Source organism: Artemia sp. Qi Xiang Cuo, chromosome 11, assembly GCF_049724085.1.
Source record: "Artemia sp. Qi Xiang Cuo chromosome 11, ASM4972408v1, whole genome shotgun sequence".
In the NCBI taxonomy this organism is placed as follows: domain Eukaryota; kingdom Metazoa; phylum Arthropoda; class Branchiopoda; order Anostraca; family Artemiidae; genus Artemia; species Artemia sp. Qi Xiang Cuo.
In genome coordinates, this window is record NC_142804.1 from 15,892,238 (window position 1) to 15,911,957 (window position 19,720).

The 19,720-nt window shown below is 38.5% G+C and overlaps 1 protein-coding gene across 1 annotated transcript in view; it reads left to right on the forward strand.

Moving 5' to 3' along the window:
• Positions 1-19,720, forward strand: part of LOC148946691 (uncharacterized) — a 165,785-nt gene that overhangs the window by 76,372 nt on the left and 69,693 nt on the right. Inside the window, exon 2 of the mRNA XM_089097386.1 lies at positions 19,290-19,470. Coding sequence (XP_088953512.1) covers positions 19,297-19,470 — 174 coding nt within the window. The 5' untranslated portion in view covers positions 19,290-19,296. The remainder of the gene's footprint in view (positions 1-19,289; positions 19,471-19,720) is intronic.

Sequence of the window (19,720 nt, forward strand, 5' to 3'; positions counted from 1 at the left end):
TATGTGTTTTCGCACGAATATAGATTGTCTTTAGCAAACTTAGCCATAGGTAGTTGAGACTCTGCATAAATATATTCATTTAATTATAATTTCGTTGGTAATATAGGAAAAATTAACATTTTACTTCTGATTTTGTGTGTTTTCGCAAAAAAATAGCTTGTCTTTAGCAAACTTAGCCGTAGCTAGTTGAAACTCTGCATAAATATCTTCATTTTTAGTCTAAGTGCGTAGGTACTAAATCAATATTGAACATTTTTTCTGAGTTTGTGTGTTTTCGCAAGAAAATAGTTTGTCTTTAGCAAACTTAGCTATAGCTAGTTGAAACTCTGCATAAATATCTTCATTTTTAGTCTCACAAGTATGGTATTAATTTTTCTATCTCCCACCTAAAAATTTAGAATTGAACTTTAAATTTCTTTATGTCTTTGTAAAATAAAGAACTGAAGTGGCAGCTTTTTGTTTTCTCTGGAGAAATTAGAATTGAAGTGTGTTCTTTGATAAAGTTCAGAAGAGAACTTGAACTTTCCTTGACATCGTTGAGAAAATTTTAAATTGAACTAGAACTTTTTATCTTCCGTGAAAATATTCACTAGTGTGGTATTACTTTTTCTATCTTCCACCGAAAAATTTAGAATTGAACTTTATATTTCTTTGTCTGTGTGAAATAAAGAACTGAAGTGGAAGATTTTTGTTTTCTCTGGAGAAATTAGAATTTAAGTGTGTTCTTTGGTAAAGTTCAGAAGAGAACTTGAACTGTTCTTCACTTCGTTGAGAAAATTTTAAATTGAACAAGAACTTTTTATTGTCTGTGAAAATATACACAAGTATGGTATTACTTTTTTTATCTTCCACAGGAAAATTTTGAAAAGAAATTTAAAATACTCTATGTATGTGTTAAATAAATAACTGAAGTGGTAGATGTTTATTTTATGGGGAGTAATTCGAATTGAAGTGTGTTATTTGGTAAAGTTCTGAAGAGAACTTGAACTTTCCTTCACTTCGTTGAGAAAATTTTAAATTGAACTAGAACTTTTTATCTTCCGTGAAAATATTCACAAGTATGGTCTTACTTTTTCTATCTTCCACAGAAAAATTAGAATTGAACTTTAAATTTCTCTATGTCATTGTGAAATAAAGAACTGAAGTGGAAGATTTTTATTTTCTCTGGAGAAATTAGAATTGAAAGTGTGTTCTTTGGTAAAGTTCAGAAGAGAACTTGAACTTTTCTTCACTTCGTTGAGAAAATTTTAAATTGAACTAGAACTTTTTATCTTCCATGAAAATATTCACAAGTATGGTATTACTTTTTCTATCTTCCACCGAAAAATTTAGAATTGAACATTAAATTTCTTTATGTCTTTGTTAAATAAAGAACTGAAGTGGAAGATTTTTATTTTCTCTGGTGAAATTAGAAATGAATTGTGTTCTTTGGTAAAATTCAGAAGAGAACTTGAACTCTTCTTCACTTCATTGAGAAAATTTTAAATTGAACTAGAATTTTTTATCTTCCATGAAAATATTCACCAGTATGGTATTACTTTTTCTATCTTCCATCGAAAAATTTAGAATTGAACTTTAAATTTTTTATTGGGGAAATTAGAATTGAATTGTGTTATTTGGTAAAATTCAGATTAGAACTCGAATATTCACGATCAAAGTATAACTTTTCCTATCTTCTATGAAAAATTTGGAACAATATTTTTAATTTTTTCATCTCTTTGAGAAAAAATCTGAACTGAAGTGGAAATTTTTATATTATTTTTGGGAAAAAAGATTTGATCAATAACTTTTTCATTTTCATTGAGAAAATTCAGAATTGAAGTTGAACTTTTCTTCTTCCGTGAAAATATTTGGAACAGAACTTTAATTTTTTTCATCTCTTTTTGAAAGGTCGGAATTGAATTTAAGAAGATTTAGAATTCAACTCAGAAAAGCCTGAAATAGCAAACCACACATCCCAAGTCATAGGTTTCAGACACTACACACCTACGAAAGACTAAGAAATCCGTTTATGAAAAGTCGGAAGTAGCAAATTACACATCCCAAACTATTGGTTTCAGACATCATTCACCTACGAAATACTAGAAAACCTTAGCTCAGAAAAGCCTGAAATAGCAAACTACACATCCCAAATCATAATGTTCTGACAACACATACCTATGAAAGGCTAAGAAACCTAGCTCAGAAAAGTGCTATGGGGCCTGGTGGGCCTTTGAGGACCGGGGGCTTCCTGTGGGGTTGGGGTAGGAGGATTGGAACCCTTTGGGGTTGGGTTAGAGGACCTCACAACACTGTTCAAATGGAACTTGTTTATTATAATGACCACAGAGTTTCACCCTCAAATTCTCTTCTAAAACCTTTCCTAAAATCTTCTTTCAAAATGTCTCTAACTGTTTCGCCGAAATAGTTCCATAACCTGTCTAAAACCGTTTCGCCCAAATAATCCCTAAACGTAATTTAAGCGTGTTCCTTTTGTTTGGCATCTCTGCGCTAACGCATTTCAAATTTCTAGGAAACCCTTTCCTACGTTAATCTCTTCATCTCATAAATTTTCCTAGCTAAACTATTAGGGTTTCGTTAGAATATCAATTTACCTCTCCGACTTAAAACTCCGTGAAGCCGTATTTAAAAATAGAATTTCTATCTCTTTAGACTCCTACATAATTCCAAGATAACAAGTGATGTTAATTATGATTCCTGACACTAAAGATCAATGAAGCCCTATTTAAAAATAGAATATTACTTTTTCTCTCTGTCCTAAAGAATGTTTATCCCTCAGGCCTAAGATTAAAGAAGCCTTAATGTTTCTTAATTCTCCCCTTCGTGAATCAATAATTTCCCCTAGCGATTATGTAAATCAAGTTCACTGGTCAGGCCTAAAGATTAAAGAAACCTTAATGTTTCTTAATTCTCCCCTTCGTGAATCAATAATTTCCATAGCGATTATGTAAATCAAGTTCTCAGGTTAAGCTAACCAAACAACAATGAAGCCATGTTTGTTTCTTAATTCCCCCATTCGTGAATCAATAAGTTCCCCAGCGATTATTTAAATCCACTGAAATTCACGTCCCCCTTGAATCCCAGATCAATAACATTGGTCCCGTTAGAATTCAATGCGCATGTGCAACCTTCGTCCCCGAGTTATTACACATAGAAACATCAAATAAATCGACCTTGGAAAAAGAGGTCATTGAGCGATTACGTAATCTTTCCCCCTAGAGACTCTAGGACCATATTGTTTCATAATTCCCCACGCTCGTGAATCAATAATTCCCCCATCGATTATGTAAATTACCCCTCATGTCATTCGCACGTGACCAAACAACAACAACAACAGATCGATTGACCTTGACACACCCACATTAGACTCGATCGATAATCCTTGAATAAATTATGTCCCGTCAGCATTAAACTAAATTGTAGATGGCAGCAGGGGTGAGTCGTGGGGCTGGTACCCCCTCCTCTACTAGTGATTCCTTAGATATTGCAGATATGCCCTTTGACAACCAGGATACACATCCAACTTAATATACTTAGTCGTTCCTTTGATATCACACACATGCCCTTTTGAGAACCTTGGATACGCATAGTGTCTTTTGATTTGTCTCCATCAATATCCTCAACAACCTGCCCTAAATGCTGCAACTTAATACCCTTAGCCATTCCTAAGATATTTCACAGCTCCCTTTTGACAATCTGGACACTCGTGTATTTTGATATTGTTTTAAACTCTCCTCAACTTTCCTTTGAAAGTTCAACTTAATACCCGATTCTGTTTCTGAGATATTGTATTTATGTCATTTTAACAATCTTGATGTGATTAAACTCTTCGGATTAAGTCAATAAATGGTGTACTGCTACTGGTTGTAGTAGCAGAAGTAGGAGTAGTAGAAAAGATAGCAGTAGTAGTAGAAGAAGTAGTAGTAGTGGTAGTAGTAGCAGTAGTAGTAGTAGTTGTAGTAGTAGTAGTTGTACTAGTATTAGTAGTAGTAGTAATATTAGAAGTAGTAGCAGTAATAGAAGCAGTAGCAGCAGTAGTAGCAGTAGTAATAGTAATAGTAGCAACAGTGGTAGTAGTAGTAGTAGCAATAGCAGCAGTAGTAAAAGTATTAGTAGTGGTAGTAGCATTTGTAGTAGTACTAGTAGTAGCATTAGTAGTAGTATTAGTGGTAATAGTAGTAGTAGTAGTAGTATTAGCAATAGTAGCAATAGTAGTAGTAGTAGCGGTAGCAGTTTTAGGCGTTATAATCTGAAGGGGGGCAAGGTATACCAAAGGTATACCTTTTATATAACTTAAAATGAATATAATGTCAGATATCAGAAAAACTGGGGGGTGGGGGTAGCTACCCCCTGCCCAGGCCTAGAACGGCCGCTGAGGAGTAGTAATAGTAGTAGTAATAGTAGTACTAGTAGTAGTAGTACTTGTAGTAGTAGCAGCAGTAGTCTTCACAGCAGTATAAGTAGCAGTAGCTATCGTAGTCACAGACAAGATTGCAATAGTAGCAGCGGTTGCAAGTTGCCACAGTCGCATTTAGTCTAAATCGCATGTAGTTGCAGTCGAGGTTGCAAGTAGTCGGAGTTGTAAGTAGTCACAGTCGCAAGTAGTCACAGTTGCAGTCACAAGTACTCGCAATCGCAGGTACTAGTAGTCACAGTCACAAGGATTTGTAGCCCCAACTGCTTGTAATCGCAGTCACATGTAGCCTCAGTCGTAACTACTTGCAGTCTCAAGTAGTCGCAGTCGAAAGTATTCGCAGTTATAAATAGTCAAAGTTGCAGCTTCAGTCGCAAGTATTTGCAGTCGCAAGAAGTCGCAGTTGCAGTTGTAAAGTAGTCGCAGTAGTAAGTAGTCGCAGTCTTGAGTAGTTACAGTTACAATTAGTCGCTATCACAATCGCCAGTAGTCTCAGTTGCAAGTAGCTGCAGTTGCAAGTAGTCGTAGTTACAAGTAGTGCCAGTCGCAAGTAGTTGCAGTCACAGGAAGTTGGAGTCGTAAGTAGTCGCAGTCACAAGTAGCTGTCGTCACAAGTAGTCGTAGTCGCAAGTAACTCTGGTCACAAGAAGTGACAGTCGGAAATAGTCGTAGTTGCAAGTATTCACAGTTATAAGTAGTCGGAGTCGCAGCTTCAGTCCCAAGTTGTTGCAGTCGCAAGAAGTTGCAGTTGCAGTTGTAAAGTAGTCGCAGTAGTAAGTAGTCGCAGTCGTGAGTAGTTACAGTCACAATTAGTCGCTTTCACAATGTAGTCTCAATCGCAAGTAGCTGAAGTTGCAAGTAGTCGTAGTTACAAGTAGTGCCAGTCGCAAGTGGTTGCAGTCACAGGAAGTTGGAGTCGTAAGTAGTCGCAGTCACAAGTAGTCGTAGTCACAAGTAGTCGTAGTCGCAAGTTTTCGCGGTTGCAGGAAGTTGAAGTGGTAAGTAGTCGCAGTCGTATGTAGCTGTGGTTGTAATTAGACGCAGTCATAATTATTCACAGTTGCGTGTAATTTCAGTCCCAAGGAGTTGCAATAGCAATGTTATAAGAATGGTTGACTCTATCTCTCTCATTAAAGGAAGCTTAATATCAGCTTGACAGCTTTTAATTGGATATCCCCAAGTCTCAAAATAGCAGGACAAAACAGATCTAAAAACCCTGTTAATTCACAAATAGCCGCCTAAGAATAACCATAGGCTGCTTTGATATGCTAATACAAACTGAAGCTTTTCAATGGCTAATATTGACTGGCAAAAGTTCAGCACTGAATCGACTGTATTAATTTATATAAAATACAAAACTTAAGATGGTACTGGAATAATGCGGAATGATAAGACAAATAAATGTTAAAATGGGCTCATTTATAACATACCTCCCCCCTTTTCAAGTGAAACGTACCAGAGAAATCAAAGAGAGACATGGTGTCTGCATTAACATTGGATTTCCCAGGACAAGCCTGGATTTCAAAATCAAATTGTTGCAGCTCAGCTGACCATCTTGCTTGTCGTCGGTTCGTTGATTTGACGCTGCTGAGCCACTGGAGAGGACGATGATCCATTTGTACTTAGAAACGCCTTCCATAGAGGTAGTATTCATGTTTTTCTACCGCCCACTTGATGGCGAGACATACTTTCTCCACCGTGCTGTAGTTGCGTTCCCTTGGTTGCAACTTCCGTGAAATGCATAAGATGGGATGTTCGCCGTCGGCAAGATCTTGCAAAGGAACGGCTCCTAAGGTAAAATCTCTTGCATTTGTTTGGAGTTTGAACAGTTTTGAATAATCTGGACTGCGGAGCGTTGGTTGTGAGGTAAGTGCCGTCTTCAATTCTTCGAAAGCCTGTTGGTGATGTGACTGCCAGGGAATCCTATTGGGGATATCCTTCTTAGTGAGATCTGATAATGACTGGGCTAAAGAAGTGCAATTCTTGATGAACTTCGGGTAATAGTCAGTAAGACCAAGGAACGATCTCAGTTGTGACTTCGTTTTCGGTTTTGGGATAGCCTTCACGGATTCAACCTTGCTAGATGAAGGTTCAAGACCTCCAGAATGACCTATGTGGCCCATATGCTGTACTACTTCACCAGCAACCTTGGCCTCGTCGGGTCCAGCGGTAGCACCATCCCTTCTTAGTCTCTCCAGATCTGCGCGAAGATGATCATGATGTTCCTGAAGTGACATTGAGAAGATGCAAATGCCGTCGAAAAACGCTCTCACGAATTGGGACATATCCTTCAATATTTCATCCATGGTTTTTTGAAACAAAAACGGAGCATTTTTGAGCCCAAAAAATAAGACTGTCCATTCAAACAATCCAAAGGGTGTAATAAATGCACACTTCACTCATTGCTTTTGTGTTAATTTGATTGGCCAATATCCCTACCTGCAGTTGAATATCGTAATGTAGCGATAACCTGCAACCTTCTGTCTCAACTCATTGGCTCTTGGCATTGGAGTTGAGTTCTCTGCTGTCTGCACGGATTTGAGTCTCTCCGTTCGTTTTTGGGACCACGATAATAGGCGAACTCCATTCACTGGTGGATGGCTGCATAATAAATGCGTCGAAGTAAGCGCTGCAGCTCAACTTTGACTTGTTCCATCTTGGATTCAGGAATACGGTAGGGTTGCTTGCGGATCAGTTTAGTGGAGCCTGTGTCAACATCATGCTCTACGCCAACAAAACAGCCAATTTTTTTTGTGATGACATCCCTATATTCTTCCAACAGCTCCAAGACGTACCGTCTATCTTCACCTCGATTTCTTTCATCAACGAACTTGTTGAAGTTGACTTTTCCATTCTCGTCGTGCATTGGAAAAGTTAGTACCCGGTCTTCATCTGATTCATCTTCGTCTGGATTGATGACGCAAAAGAAGCTAAACTTCCGGTCAGGATCTGCTTCTTCTCCGAGTGACGGAGGGAAGAAGGGACGAAGCAAATTGGAGTGACAAATTTCTCACTTTTTCCGCGGTCCATCAAGCTTCGCCTCGTAATTGACTGGGCCACTTGTTTCGGGACTTTGTGGGGCCATCTCCAGGAGACGTTGAGCTTGCTGCTGCCTAATGGCAAAAGTAGGAGCACTTCTTTACCGATTTTGAATTGCTTGGGATTCTTCTTTTGGTCATACCAAAGCTTTCTTGAATCAGCTGTCGATAATTTGGTTTCGTCAGCGATTTCGTCAAAACTCAGCTAACTTTCTTCTTAAGTCGATAACATATTTCACCACTGACATTGGCTCGCTGTCGTATGGCTCCCAAGATTCTTTCAGAAGATCCAATACTCCTCGAAGATTTTTGCCAGATAATAGTTCAAAGGGGGAAAATCCCGTACCTTAATGAGTTGTCTCCCTATATGCGAACAGGACCATGGGTAAGTATTTGTGCCTCTATAGTGGTTCTATAGTGGTTCTATGAACAAATTTACGGATCATGGTAATCAGGGTCCCTTTCAATCGCTCTGTCATCCCATTGGTTTCTCGGTGGTAAACGGATGTCTTCATGGGAGAAATCGCAAGAGTTTGTAAAACTTCTTGAGCGGAGCGGAAAGGAAATTCTGTCCCTGATCTGTAAGGATCTCACTAGGCAAAGCATATCAGCTGATATACTTGAACAATTCATCAGCAATTTTCCTGGCAGTAGCGGTACGGAGAGGAATGGCCTCGGGTTAACATGTACTGTGTACGATCTGTGTCGACGATCACCAAGATGAAATGATGTCCCGCCTCGGACTTCTTAAGCGACCCTACTACGTCCATAGAGATGCGCTCGAACGGTTGCTTGATGACTGGCATATTTATCATTGGGACTTTGTCGGAAGTGTGGCGTTTGGAGGTAAGTTGGCAAACTTTACATGATCTGCAGAACTGAATAATGTCTGAATTGCTGTACGGCCAGAAGAAGCGTCGGAATATGCGGTCGCGAGTACGATTCCCTCCCAGATGGCCACTCAATGGAGATTAGTGCCCTAAATTGAGGATCAATGATTGGAACTGCTGGGGCACCAAGAGCTTGAAAACAGGTTCTTTCAAGTTGAGTGCCCTATAGTATTAACCATCTCGTCGTAAGATCTGCTGTGGTTTGCTGACTTCATGTGCTTCTTTTTCATCTTCAATAAGCCAACGAAGCGTTGTATCGGCTTACTGTAGCTTAGCTAACTTTTCACGCTTGACACCATAAATACTGAAGGCATCATAACTTACAGCTGACTTTTCTGAAATCCTGCTGGAGATCTCATTTGTGACAGCTTGTGAATTTTCCAAATTCACCAGATCGTCACCGGTAGTTCAATCATCAAAACGCTGCAAAACAGGTTTCAGTTTACGTTTTGATTGGCGGGACGGAACATCAGCTACTGAGAGGAGGCTGTTTTCGAAGTTTCTGAAGTGAGGTTCGGAATAATCAGTTTGGACTGAAGATTCTTCACTCGCGAAAATTGGAGCTGCAGCCCCGACTAAAGTAGTCTCCTTATAAGACTCTTTGGCTTTAGACCGAGTAACTTCCATCGATGCTGGATCGTATGTTTTCTGTGCATTTTTAAACTGGATGAGTTTGGCGAACTACTCAAAATCATACCCAACAGGGACATCTACCGGCAGATTTCCCACAACACCAATATCCATTACTTGAGTGATTGTAGAACCATCCTGAGAAGTGAGCTTGATTTCCACAGATGCAGTCTGGGCTTGATGCTTGTCACAAAACGCACAGTCAAAACGAAATATACCCTGGAAGGCACAGGCTTCTGTGGGAAGGAGATCGGCTCGAACGAATGTTACATCGCTTCAGGACCAAAGTTACATTCCTTGCATCACTGCAAGGAATTGGCTTCTTCGGACTTCGGGCTAGACTGCTGAATCCTTTTGCCAGCTTGGACTCGCGGTTGTGTGGCTGCTCTTGGCGTGCAATCTTGCTGTTTGAGTCTGATGTAGCTCCTTTCACATCAAATTTCTTCGGGCAGTTGGCGACGCGATGATCCTTCTTATGACAGTAAAAACACTCAGTTGACGAAAGTTCCTTCCTTGATCGTGGCCTTGTGATGCGTGGCTTGTCTTCAATTCTGTCATTTGATAAACTATTAGATGAAGACTGCTTTGGCTTCTGCTTACTCTTCTCATATTTGGCCAATGACTTCCTTGAAAGAACATAATCTTCCACAGCTTTTACTGCTGATTCCAGATTTGTTTGTTTTTGCTGAACCACAAACGTCTTCAGAAACTCGTTGTTGATACAGTTGTAGAACTGCTCAAGTGCTATGAACTCCAATGTGTCTACCAGTAATGTTCCCATCTGTGTAACATCGTTTATGTTCGCTGGATCTGTCCGGATTTTGAGCCATTTGTCACGATACTTCACAGGAGAGCATCGCAGATCCTTGAAGCTTTCGTTGAACTGTTTTCTTCAAGATCTGAATTTCTGTCGGTAGTACTCCTCGTTTACTTAAAACTTCGCTAAAATTGCTTGTTTGACTTTGTCGTAATTCCTGGCTTTACTCTGACTAAGCGTATGAATTTCTTTTTGTGCCTTAGGCGGGATGAGAGATAAAAGTCTTGGAACCCAAACTGACTTGTCCCAGTCGAACGATGTTGGGGTCATCTTGAACGTTGCAAGGTAAGTATCCACATTGTCAGGCTCTCTCATCTGAGGAATCTGGACATTCCTTGATGTTGAAATGAGATTATTCTGCAACTCCAATTGCTGCTTTCTCAGCGCGATCTCTTCTTTCCGCTAACTTTCATATCCTCCAGTCACCATTTTTCTTGTGTAGCAGCTTGCTGATTTAGTATCAGCTGAAACATGCTAAGCACCATAGCCATTTGATCTGAATTCCCATTGTGAGGAACATGACTCATCAGAGTGAAAGGCTGCTGAACCCAAGGGTTCTGCTGCTGTAGGAAACTGTCTTAGAAATTTCCACTGTTCATCTGATGTTGATTTTTGTGTTGCTCCGATGCTTCTGTCGACGTTTCTGGCCTTACTATACTTGGTGTGTTGCTACCAGATGGAACCACTGAAGAATTTGTCGCAACTTGTAGGCTTTGCGTCTTCGGCACCAAGGGTGCTTGACTTGAAGGTAGAACTTTCACTTTGGCCAAGTTCGGAACTGACATAGCTAAAAATGGAGAGTCACTGGTGAACCAAATACTTCAATAGGACTTCTCTTTCCTCGTGACACACAGGGAATTCCAATATGTAAGGATTCAGACGAATCAGAAGTCTCTGAACTGAGAGGATCCTGGAGCAGCAAAAGATGCTCATTGTCAGAAACGGCCAAAGCAGTTTTACTATCAGAATGCAAAGAACGGGTACATTAAGAGGAATTGGACTCCTCAAAGGTTAACCTTCGGCGAGTTGGGATGTACTCAGACTGATATCTCTCGTTACGCGCTCTAGAAATCGTCCTATATGACGTACAGCCGAAGGTTGGAACGCGAATCGGTCGGAAACTGTGATCATAATCGCGATTAATTGGCAATTCTTTTGGCGAACCGGATGGCATGCGAGTAAATAAATGAACCGTACGTGTTATACCGTTTCAAAATAACGGATGAATCCAAAATTTTAATAATTATCAATAAACAACTTCAAAATTCAGGAAAATAAATAGAGTTTTTCACAGAAAGTCAAATTAGTCTACTTGCCGCAGGCTAAAAAAAACTACTGTAGTGATCACTTCTGCTATGACAGGTTAGGTTCAGCTGTTTAGTTGGGAGCTTAAGGGCACGGCTACTATGATATCCTTCACTGATAATATCAGGTCAAGACAAAATTATGAAAGAGTGGTAAATTTAACGTGTTTTATCACACAGACTTTCAGGCGGCAATTCAAAATCACTATGAACTGAGCGGAATATTTAGTGTTTCAGTGCCGAATAACTTTTCCAAAAACGCATTGGTTAATTGAAAATAGACAGGGTCTTCTACAGAAAGTCAATTTGTTCTACTTGCCAACGGCCTCAACAAAATTCTGGGGATATCACTTCGGCTACGGCAGGATAGGTTCGCTGAATACGCAGGCATTTGACTACACTAGGATGGGCTCGGCTGACTAGTTGGCGTCTCTGTTATAAAAATGGTTGACTATCTCTCTCATTAAAGGAAGCTTAAGATCAGCTTGACAGCTTTAAATTTGATATCTCCAAGTCTCAAGACAGCAGAACAAAAAAGAAATAAAAACCCTGTTAATCCATAAATATCCACCTAAAAGTAACCACAGGCTGCTTTGACATGCTACAACAAACTGAAGCTCTCCAATGGCCAAAATTGACTGGCAAAAGATCCGCACTAAATAAACTGCATTAATTGATATAAAAATACAGCACTTAAGACAGTACTGGAAGAATGCGGAACGATAAGACAAATAAATGTTAAAATGGGCACATTTATAACAAGAAAGAAGTTACAATTATAAGCAGTCGTAATCGCGGGCTGTCGCAGTCTCAATTAATCTTAGTCTCAAATAGTCATTGTCGCAGTTGCAATTAGTTGCAGTCCCAATTGGTCGCAGTGGCAAGTAGTCTCTATCACAAGTAGTTGCAGTTGCAAGTGGTTGCAATTCCATTCGTAAGTAGTCGCAATTACAGGTAGTCGCAGTCACAAGTAGCTGCAGTTACATTCACAAGTAGTCACAGTTACAATTAGTTGTTGTCACAGTCACAATCAGTGGCAGTTACAGGCACAAGTAGTCGAAGTAGCAAGTATTCACAGTTGAAAGTAGTTGCAGTCGTGAGTAGTCACAGTTGCAAGTAGCTATACTCGCATGTAGTCGCAGTCACAGCTGCAGTCGCAAGTAATTTCAGTCACACTCGCAAGTAGTCGCATTCACAAGTAGTCACGGTCGCAAATTGCCAGAGGTGCAAGTTATCACATCACAAGTAGTCGCAGTTGCAGTCGCAATCAGTGGCGGTCTCAGTAGCAGCCGCAGCAGCAGTAGTAGTAGTAGTAGCGGTAGTAGTAGCAGTAGCTGTAGCAGTATTATCAGTAGTAGTAGAAGTATGCACATAGTGTCTTTCAGTTAGTTCAGTATCCCCCTTGCAGTCTCTGTAAGTTTCAACTTAATGCTCTAAACCGTTCCTGAGATGCACCCTTTTGAGAACCCCCATGCGCACAGTGTCTTTTGATTTAGTTCAACGTCCTCCTCAACACTAAGTTTCCCCTTAATACCCTTAACCTTACTTAACCTTAGTCGTAGTAGCAGTTGTACTAGTAATAGTAGTAGAAGTAGCTGTAGTAGTAGTATTATTTTTCTGTTTTGGAGATACTGAGCCGAGTCTACTTAGTTCTCGTCTGACTGGTCAGCCATGCGATAGTCTGGTTTCTCAATCGTATTTTAACCACTCTTTTGATTCCTTTTATGATTTAGTGAAAGAAGGTATCCTAGAAGTTTGCCATCAGGGTCCAGCACCCTATACTTCAAAAAGGATATCACCGCTGAAAATTATTTGTGAAAGCTTTACAAGGCTTCATCGTCTGTAGCCCATCATCAACGGTTCAAGGTCTATAGAAGTATATTTAATTCTCTGTGTCGAAAGGCAAGGTCTCAGTATTATCATAGGAAATTTTCTGAATGTGGAAAGGATGTTAGGAAGACATGATATTTAATTAATTTGGTTCTTAGACCTATTCTCTTTCTGCCTTCAGTTCCAACAACGCTCATAGTCAATGGTAAAACCGTCCAAGGAGAAGAAGATGTTCAGCTAGAGCTTACCTCTTATTTTGCTAATATGGGGAAGGCAACTGCTTCCTCTGCAAGCTCTGTTGCGATTTCAGAGCCTATCTTGGACCCTTATGTTTAAAGTCAATGGTTTTGAACTCTGTTTCTGAGTTTGAGGTAGCTTGTATCGTGAATACCTTTCAAAGCATCATCGTCTTCAGGCTCAGACAAAATTCCTATAAGGGTTATCCGTACCATTCTGCCAGCTATTCTTTCTCCATTGGCTAAGCTTGTCAATATGTCTTTCGAGATAGGAATTTTTCCTGAATCTCTCAAGTGGGCTAAGGTTATAGCGCTGTATAAAGGGGATTCTTGGAGTAATTCTGCTAATTATAGGCCAATTTCTCTCCCATCTGTTTTCAGCAAAAATTTTGAGAAGGCTATGCTATCCAGGCTTCTTAGTTTTCTAGATGCAAAAGATTTTTTGCATTTTTTCCAGTTTAGATTCCGAGCAAACCACTCTACAGAGCATGCTTGCGCACCTCTCTTGAATTTCATTCACTCGGCAATAAATTCTGGTCATATCCCGGCAGCTGTTCTGGTCATATCCCGGCAGGATGTTCGTAAAGCTTTTGATTCTTTGACTCATCGGATTCTTCTTTGGAAACTATCACATATTGCTATAAGATCAAATGCTTTCTCTAGGTTTGAATCATATCTTTCTGGTAGGCTTATTTCAGTTGATCCGCTTTTCTGAAGTTCTTCTGAAGTAGATTATGGCATCCCTCAGGGAACTGTTCTTGGCCGTATTTTGTTTCTGATTTATGTTGATGATCTGATTTCGGCAGTTAAAAATACCAAGCCTCTAGCATACTGCAAGCTATGCCATCCTGATTTTCGTTCGTGTTCCAATACTACTTCTAATGAAGATTTTCTCGTTGCTTTCGCAGATGACACCACTGTTAAGACCCTTGGGAAGACGGAATTTGATATCAAGTCTAACCTTGTGCAATATTCAAGAGAGTTATTTTGTGGTTTGATGCGAATTACTTGGCCTTGAATGTTAGCAAGTCACATTTTCTTATTTTTTCTCGAATTAGTATAGCTTTCCCTCAGTTTACACACCTTCACGTGTCACAAGGCTCCTTGTATAGACCAGAAAATCGGGTGGTCCGGTTTCTTGGTATCCTGCTTGATGAGAACCTTTTATTTAGAAACCATGTAGCCATGATTAAGGTTTAGGTCTCACGAAGTTTGGGTAACCTTAGAAGATTAGACACACATTTCCTTGATCTATTCTGAAGCTTCTTTCTTTCTGCCTTGTCCAGTCATATGTTTCGTATTGCCCCATTGTATGGATTTCTACTTTTTTTTTCTACACTGCGGTCACTTTCTGTGATTCATAATAAAGCACGAAGTCTGGTTATGGACACCAACCGTTCCTCACCTAAACCGCTCTTAAATCTACAGTCCATTTACATTTTTTCTTGTGCTTCTTTTGTCTTTCATCAGCTTCATAGCAATCTTCCAAAATCTCTTCAAAAAACTCCTGTGTTTATCTGTGATTGAGCTCCATATAGCCTTCGTTCTTCACATGATATTTGTATTTCTCCTGACCCTACTATGCGGTCAAATTTCAATCCCCTGATTGCTTGTCAACAGGTCTGGAATTTCCTACCTTCTTCGTTAAAGAGATGCCACTTGTTTGGGACTTTTAAAAGGATTCTTAAGGATCATTTAATTAAGAATCAAACAGAATAACGTTTTTTTCCCCTCTGAGGAGTTGATGCTGCCCTGAGTTTTTTTTTCATGGTGTATGTCTTCTCTGCGTTTTGACTCGCAGGCCTCATGTATGTTCTCTTTTTAATCTTATATGTTGTTTAGCTATTGTTCTCTTTCTTCTTTTTTCCACTACTTCACTACTTAATTAATTTTTTTCACTACTTTTTTCTTCATGACTTAAATAGAGTTTTACTAGAAATTTACGAAGTTGAACCAGATCGTCATCTAACTTAGGCTCCTGTAATATTTTTTGCCGTAGTGATCCCCTACCGCCTCATGTGTTAGCAATTTAATGTGCAATAGTAACTTGATAAGGATATTGCCACTGACATTGACTGCTACAATAGTTTGTGTCACAGTCTATGTAGGTGTCACAGTCATGTAGTCGATGTAGGTGTCACAGTCTATGGTGGTGTCACTGTAGGTGTCACAGTCTATGTTTGGTCTTCGAAGGGTCAGGTGTAAAGTCTTCTTTGTAGTTTTATGGTAGCGTTGTCAGACATTATGGGGTTTCGACCGGTATAGTATTCTAATCTAGTGTCTAATTCTCATAAAATGTGTTATTTCGATTTGATATTGATATTCGATTTGATATTAGATAGCAAAATTATTTATGCAGAATTGATAAATTTTGAAAATTTCAGAGCGTGCATTTATAAATTAGTAATTCTTAAATTGACGTAGATTATAAGTCACACGTTTTTTTGATTTTTTGAATATTGATTTTTGTTGTTGTAGTATCCCCCTTGTATCCCTGGCCACGTAGTCTTTTGAGGGGTAATAAGAGTATTGTATTTTAAATTTGTATTTATGGGTGAATAAATCTGAATCTGAATTAGTAGTAGTAGAAGTAACTGTAGTAGTAATAGTAGTAGAAGTAGTAGTGGTCGTAGTATAGATGTAGTAGTAGTATAGAAGTAGTAGTAGTAGTAGTCGTAGCATTAGTTGTAGCAAAGAAGTAGTAGTAGTAGTATTCTTAGCAGTAGTTGTAGTAGTAGAAGAGGTAGTAGTAGAAGTAGTAGTAGTAGTAGTAGTAGCAGTAGTAGTAGTTGCTGTATTATGCGCATAGTTTCTCTATGTTAGTTCAACATCCCGCTTGGCATGCCCCAAAAGTTTCAACTTTATACCCTAAGCCGTTCCCAAGATATTACTGATACGCCCTTTCGTTAACCTGCATGCACGTAATGTGTCCAGCATCACACTTGCTCCAGTATCCCAATAACAAAGCTTATAAGTAAACAAAAGAAACTTTACAAAACTTACAAAGTCTTTACCCCAAAGGTTGAGAGGTCGTAATATCCCTGGAGGCATTGTTATTGAATTTTTCAATTATTTTGAACAAAGTGGCTATAGCAAAATTTTGATGAGGTGTCTTTGAGAAGAAGGGCAGCAAAACGGGGCGTAGGAGGGGAATAATTGCCCTCCAATCAGTTTTGACTCTTAAAAAGGACAATAAAACTTACAGTTTCCCATCGAATTCCGAAGTTACCACAGTAACCCCCCCCCCCGACGCGAAGTGGCCGGGGAAAAAAAATAATACATTGAGGCCTTACCGCCCTTTATTTAGGCAGCGCTATTGTGCTGCCTATGACTTTTTATTACCGATACTACGTTATCGATGATAATTACCACTTCATTCTAATGTTTAGATGGGTTTAAAAACTTTCAAATTCAATGTAATATCAATAAAACAAAGAAATGGACTAGAAACTTAATGGGCAATTAAATCATCTGGCTCTGGTATTCTTAAGTTGTAATTTCCAGACATCTAAGCATGCGCTCTTAGAAAGTCAATAAAATTGGCAAATTAATTTCCAGGTGGACTGCTTGAGATATATTTAGAATTTCGATTTATCCAGTGAATAAATGCTCTGAAGATTTTAATGTTTACACTGGTCCGAATAAGGATAGATAGTATCCTAAAGGCCAATTTTGTTCAAAGAAGGAAAATAGCAATGACTGCTATTCTTTTGTTGATGCTATAATCTACCTGTCAAACAGTTCGTGGCAACAAACTGTAAGTAATGAGTGACTCGGCCCCATAGTAACCGAAATTCTAAAAAATGGATTTGTAATGACAATATATACATCAAAAGAATTGGTTTTTATGTTTTTTTCAAATATATAAAAGTCATTACGTTTAATGTTACCGGTCAAAAGCTATAAACATGTGAAAATTTATCGAATTTTCGACAATGGGGAAACAGCCCCAGAAAGTCAAAAAATCTTAATAAAAATCATGCCGTCAAATTCAGTGTATCAGAGAACCTTGTTGTAGAGCTTTCTTGCCTGCGAAAATGTGGAATTTTGTGTTTATTGTTTTGCTTTTTTCCAAGGGGTTCTTTTTTTTCATGTCGAACCAATGGTCCAAGAAGATTTAGACCAGGATGATCATAGCTCATTTCAATGAAAATTTAAACTTTTAATGCCCTTTAAAGTGACCAAAATTATTCGAGGAAAACTAATCAGCCTCCACTCCCCCCCTTCCCCACCCTAAAAAAAAAAATCTGATCAAAATTTCAAATAGCCATTTTGTTCAGCATAGTTTAAAGGTCCAATAACTATGCCTTTGGGGATGAAATGACCACCCCCCCCTTTCAGCCTATGGGGAAAGAGATGTGAGCTATGAAATTTGCCCTTCGTTCACGTATAGTATTTTTTATTTGGAAGTATCGAGATATTTTTCAGGGGGGGATTTTCCCCCGTCATAATTTTCCATGGAAAGGGAAGTTCTCGGGGGTGGATTTTTCATGGGAAATACTACATTGTGGGAATTTGCCAGAATTCCTATACGAATTCGTTTTTTTATTTGTCTTACTTTCTCTTTGACGATTCAATTTTACAAGCTGAGACGTTCCGACAGAATTGGGCGGGGGAAATTTTCAGCGAAATATATATGTATATATATATATATATATATATATATATATATATATATATATATATATATATATATATATATATATATTATGTTTAAGAGGTAATTACTTGGCAAAAAAAAAACAAAAAAAAAAACTGTCGTCCTAATCCAGCAATTGAGCCAAATGTGCACTTGAACGAGGCTTTCACCTTACCGATCTATCCAACTACCTAAGACCAAACAGTATAACTGAACCATCAACCAAATAGAAATGTCCAAATCCATGCAAACTCGTCATCACTAATTGTAAGTCGTTGTAAATTTACAAGCAAAAGCACCTTAAATCTAGCAAAATATTTCCAAGTAGAACCTTCTGTGTCTGTGTCTGTCTGTGTGTCTGTGTGTTTATGTGTGTTTGTCTGTGTGTGTGTGTCTGTGTGTGTGTCTGTGTGTGTCTCTCTGTGTATGTCTTTGTGTGTGTCTGTGTGTGTGTCTTTGAATCGTGAAAACGTAACAAAAATTAAAATAAACAAATTTTGATGCGGTTTTTAATTTTTTTTTTCACCCCCCTCAAAAAAATCCTTGTACACCCCTCCCCCCCCCTTAAAAAAATTCTGGATACGGCCCTATCTGTCAGGACGCTTTATTTATATAATTTCAATTGGATGGAAGAACCAAATACAAAGCCTGGTGTTCTAAGTCAGTATTTCTCAACTGTTTGCACATACCGGATAATTTAGCAGGGGCAGTGCAGGGGCACGCAACGACATAAAATAATTCGTCAGCTTATAAAAACTTGACGTCCATGCGGATGAGTCGACGCAATCATACGTTTTAGACTTAAGACTTAATCAGTACCTGGAATTAAATATGTTTTATATGATTATATAACATATATAAAACATATATGATTATAAAACATGACAATATGAGTTCTGACGAAAAGGGTCTGCAATTGGCTGCTTAATTGCTCAACATCAGGAGAGGAACGAGGTCTGGGATATAGCACAGAGTATGCTATCTATTGACGTTTTGAAAAAGTTTTTATCTAGTTGGCCGATAAGTAGCTCAAAAATGGATAGTAATCAAGACTCGACCGGATTACTAATTCCAAATATTGGGAATTGACTTGAACTCGAGTTAAAACTGGGAGAGTTGAATACACTCTTAACTTAAAACTATATGAATGATCTGAGTCTCGACTCGGAGTCAAAACCTAATTACCAGAACTTGACTCTGCGAGATTTAGAAACCTCTAAAATTTCCCATGTCTAAAAGGCCTAACGCCTCTAAAATTTTGTCCCTCTGAATCTCTCTTATTATAAAAGCTGCAAGAGAGAAGAAAGCATAAAAAGAAAAAGGGAAAAATATTTAATATTATTTTTAAAAAGATGAATTGAACTAAAAAAAACATTAGTGTTTTGTTTAGAAAGTCTTGCTTATTTCCCATGGTCTGCATAATTTCACTAGGGCATCGGCATTCACTATGGTTTGCGCGCAATTTACGTTTAACGACATCTCTATTTTTAGGATTACTATGTCAAACGATAATAATAATGATTCTCAAATGTGTATTCCTGGAATGGGAGAAAATAAGCCACGCCCACGTGTTCTTGGTACTTCCTTTTTTGGATACGTTCCAGATGCATTTAGTAACGATGGTCCAGATTTTCCTTCCGCAAAGGTAACAGCTTCATCAGCATCATCATTGGTAAGCTTCATTCAAGGTCAAAGAATTGTATTTTAGCTATCATCGGCTGATTATAAAAAGATGCTCATATATTAATGAATTTAACAATATAAACTAATATACCTGTTACCGACTGGCTACCATTTTCTACCACTATCTTATTGGCGTTTTTACATCCTTAGTCATAAATAGATAATCGTCATTTATCGGTAGCTTTTTTTCATATATTAATGAATTTAACAATATAAACTAATATACCTGTTACCGGCTA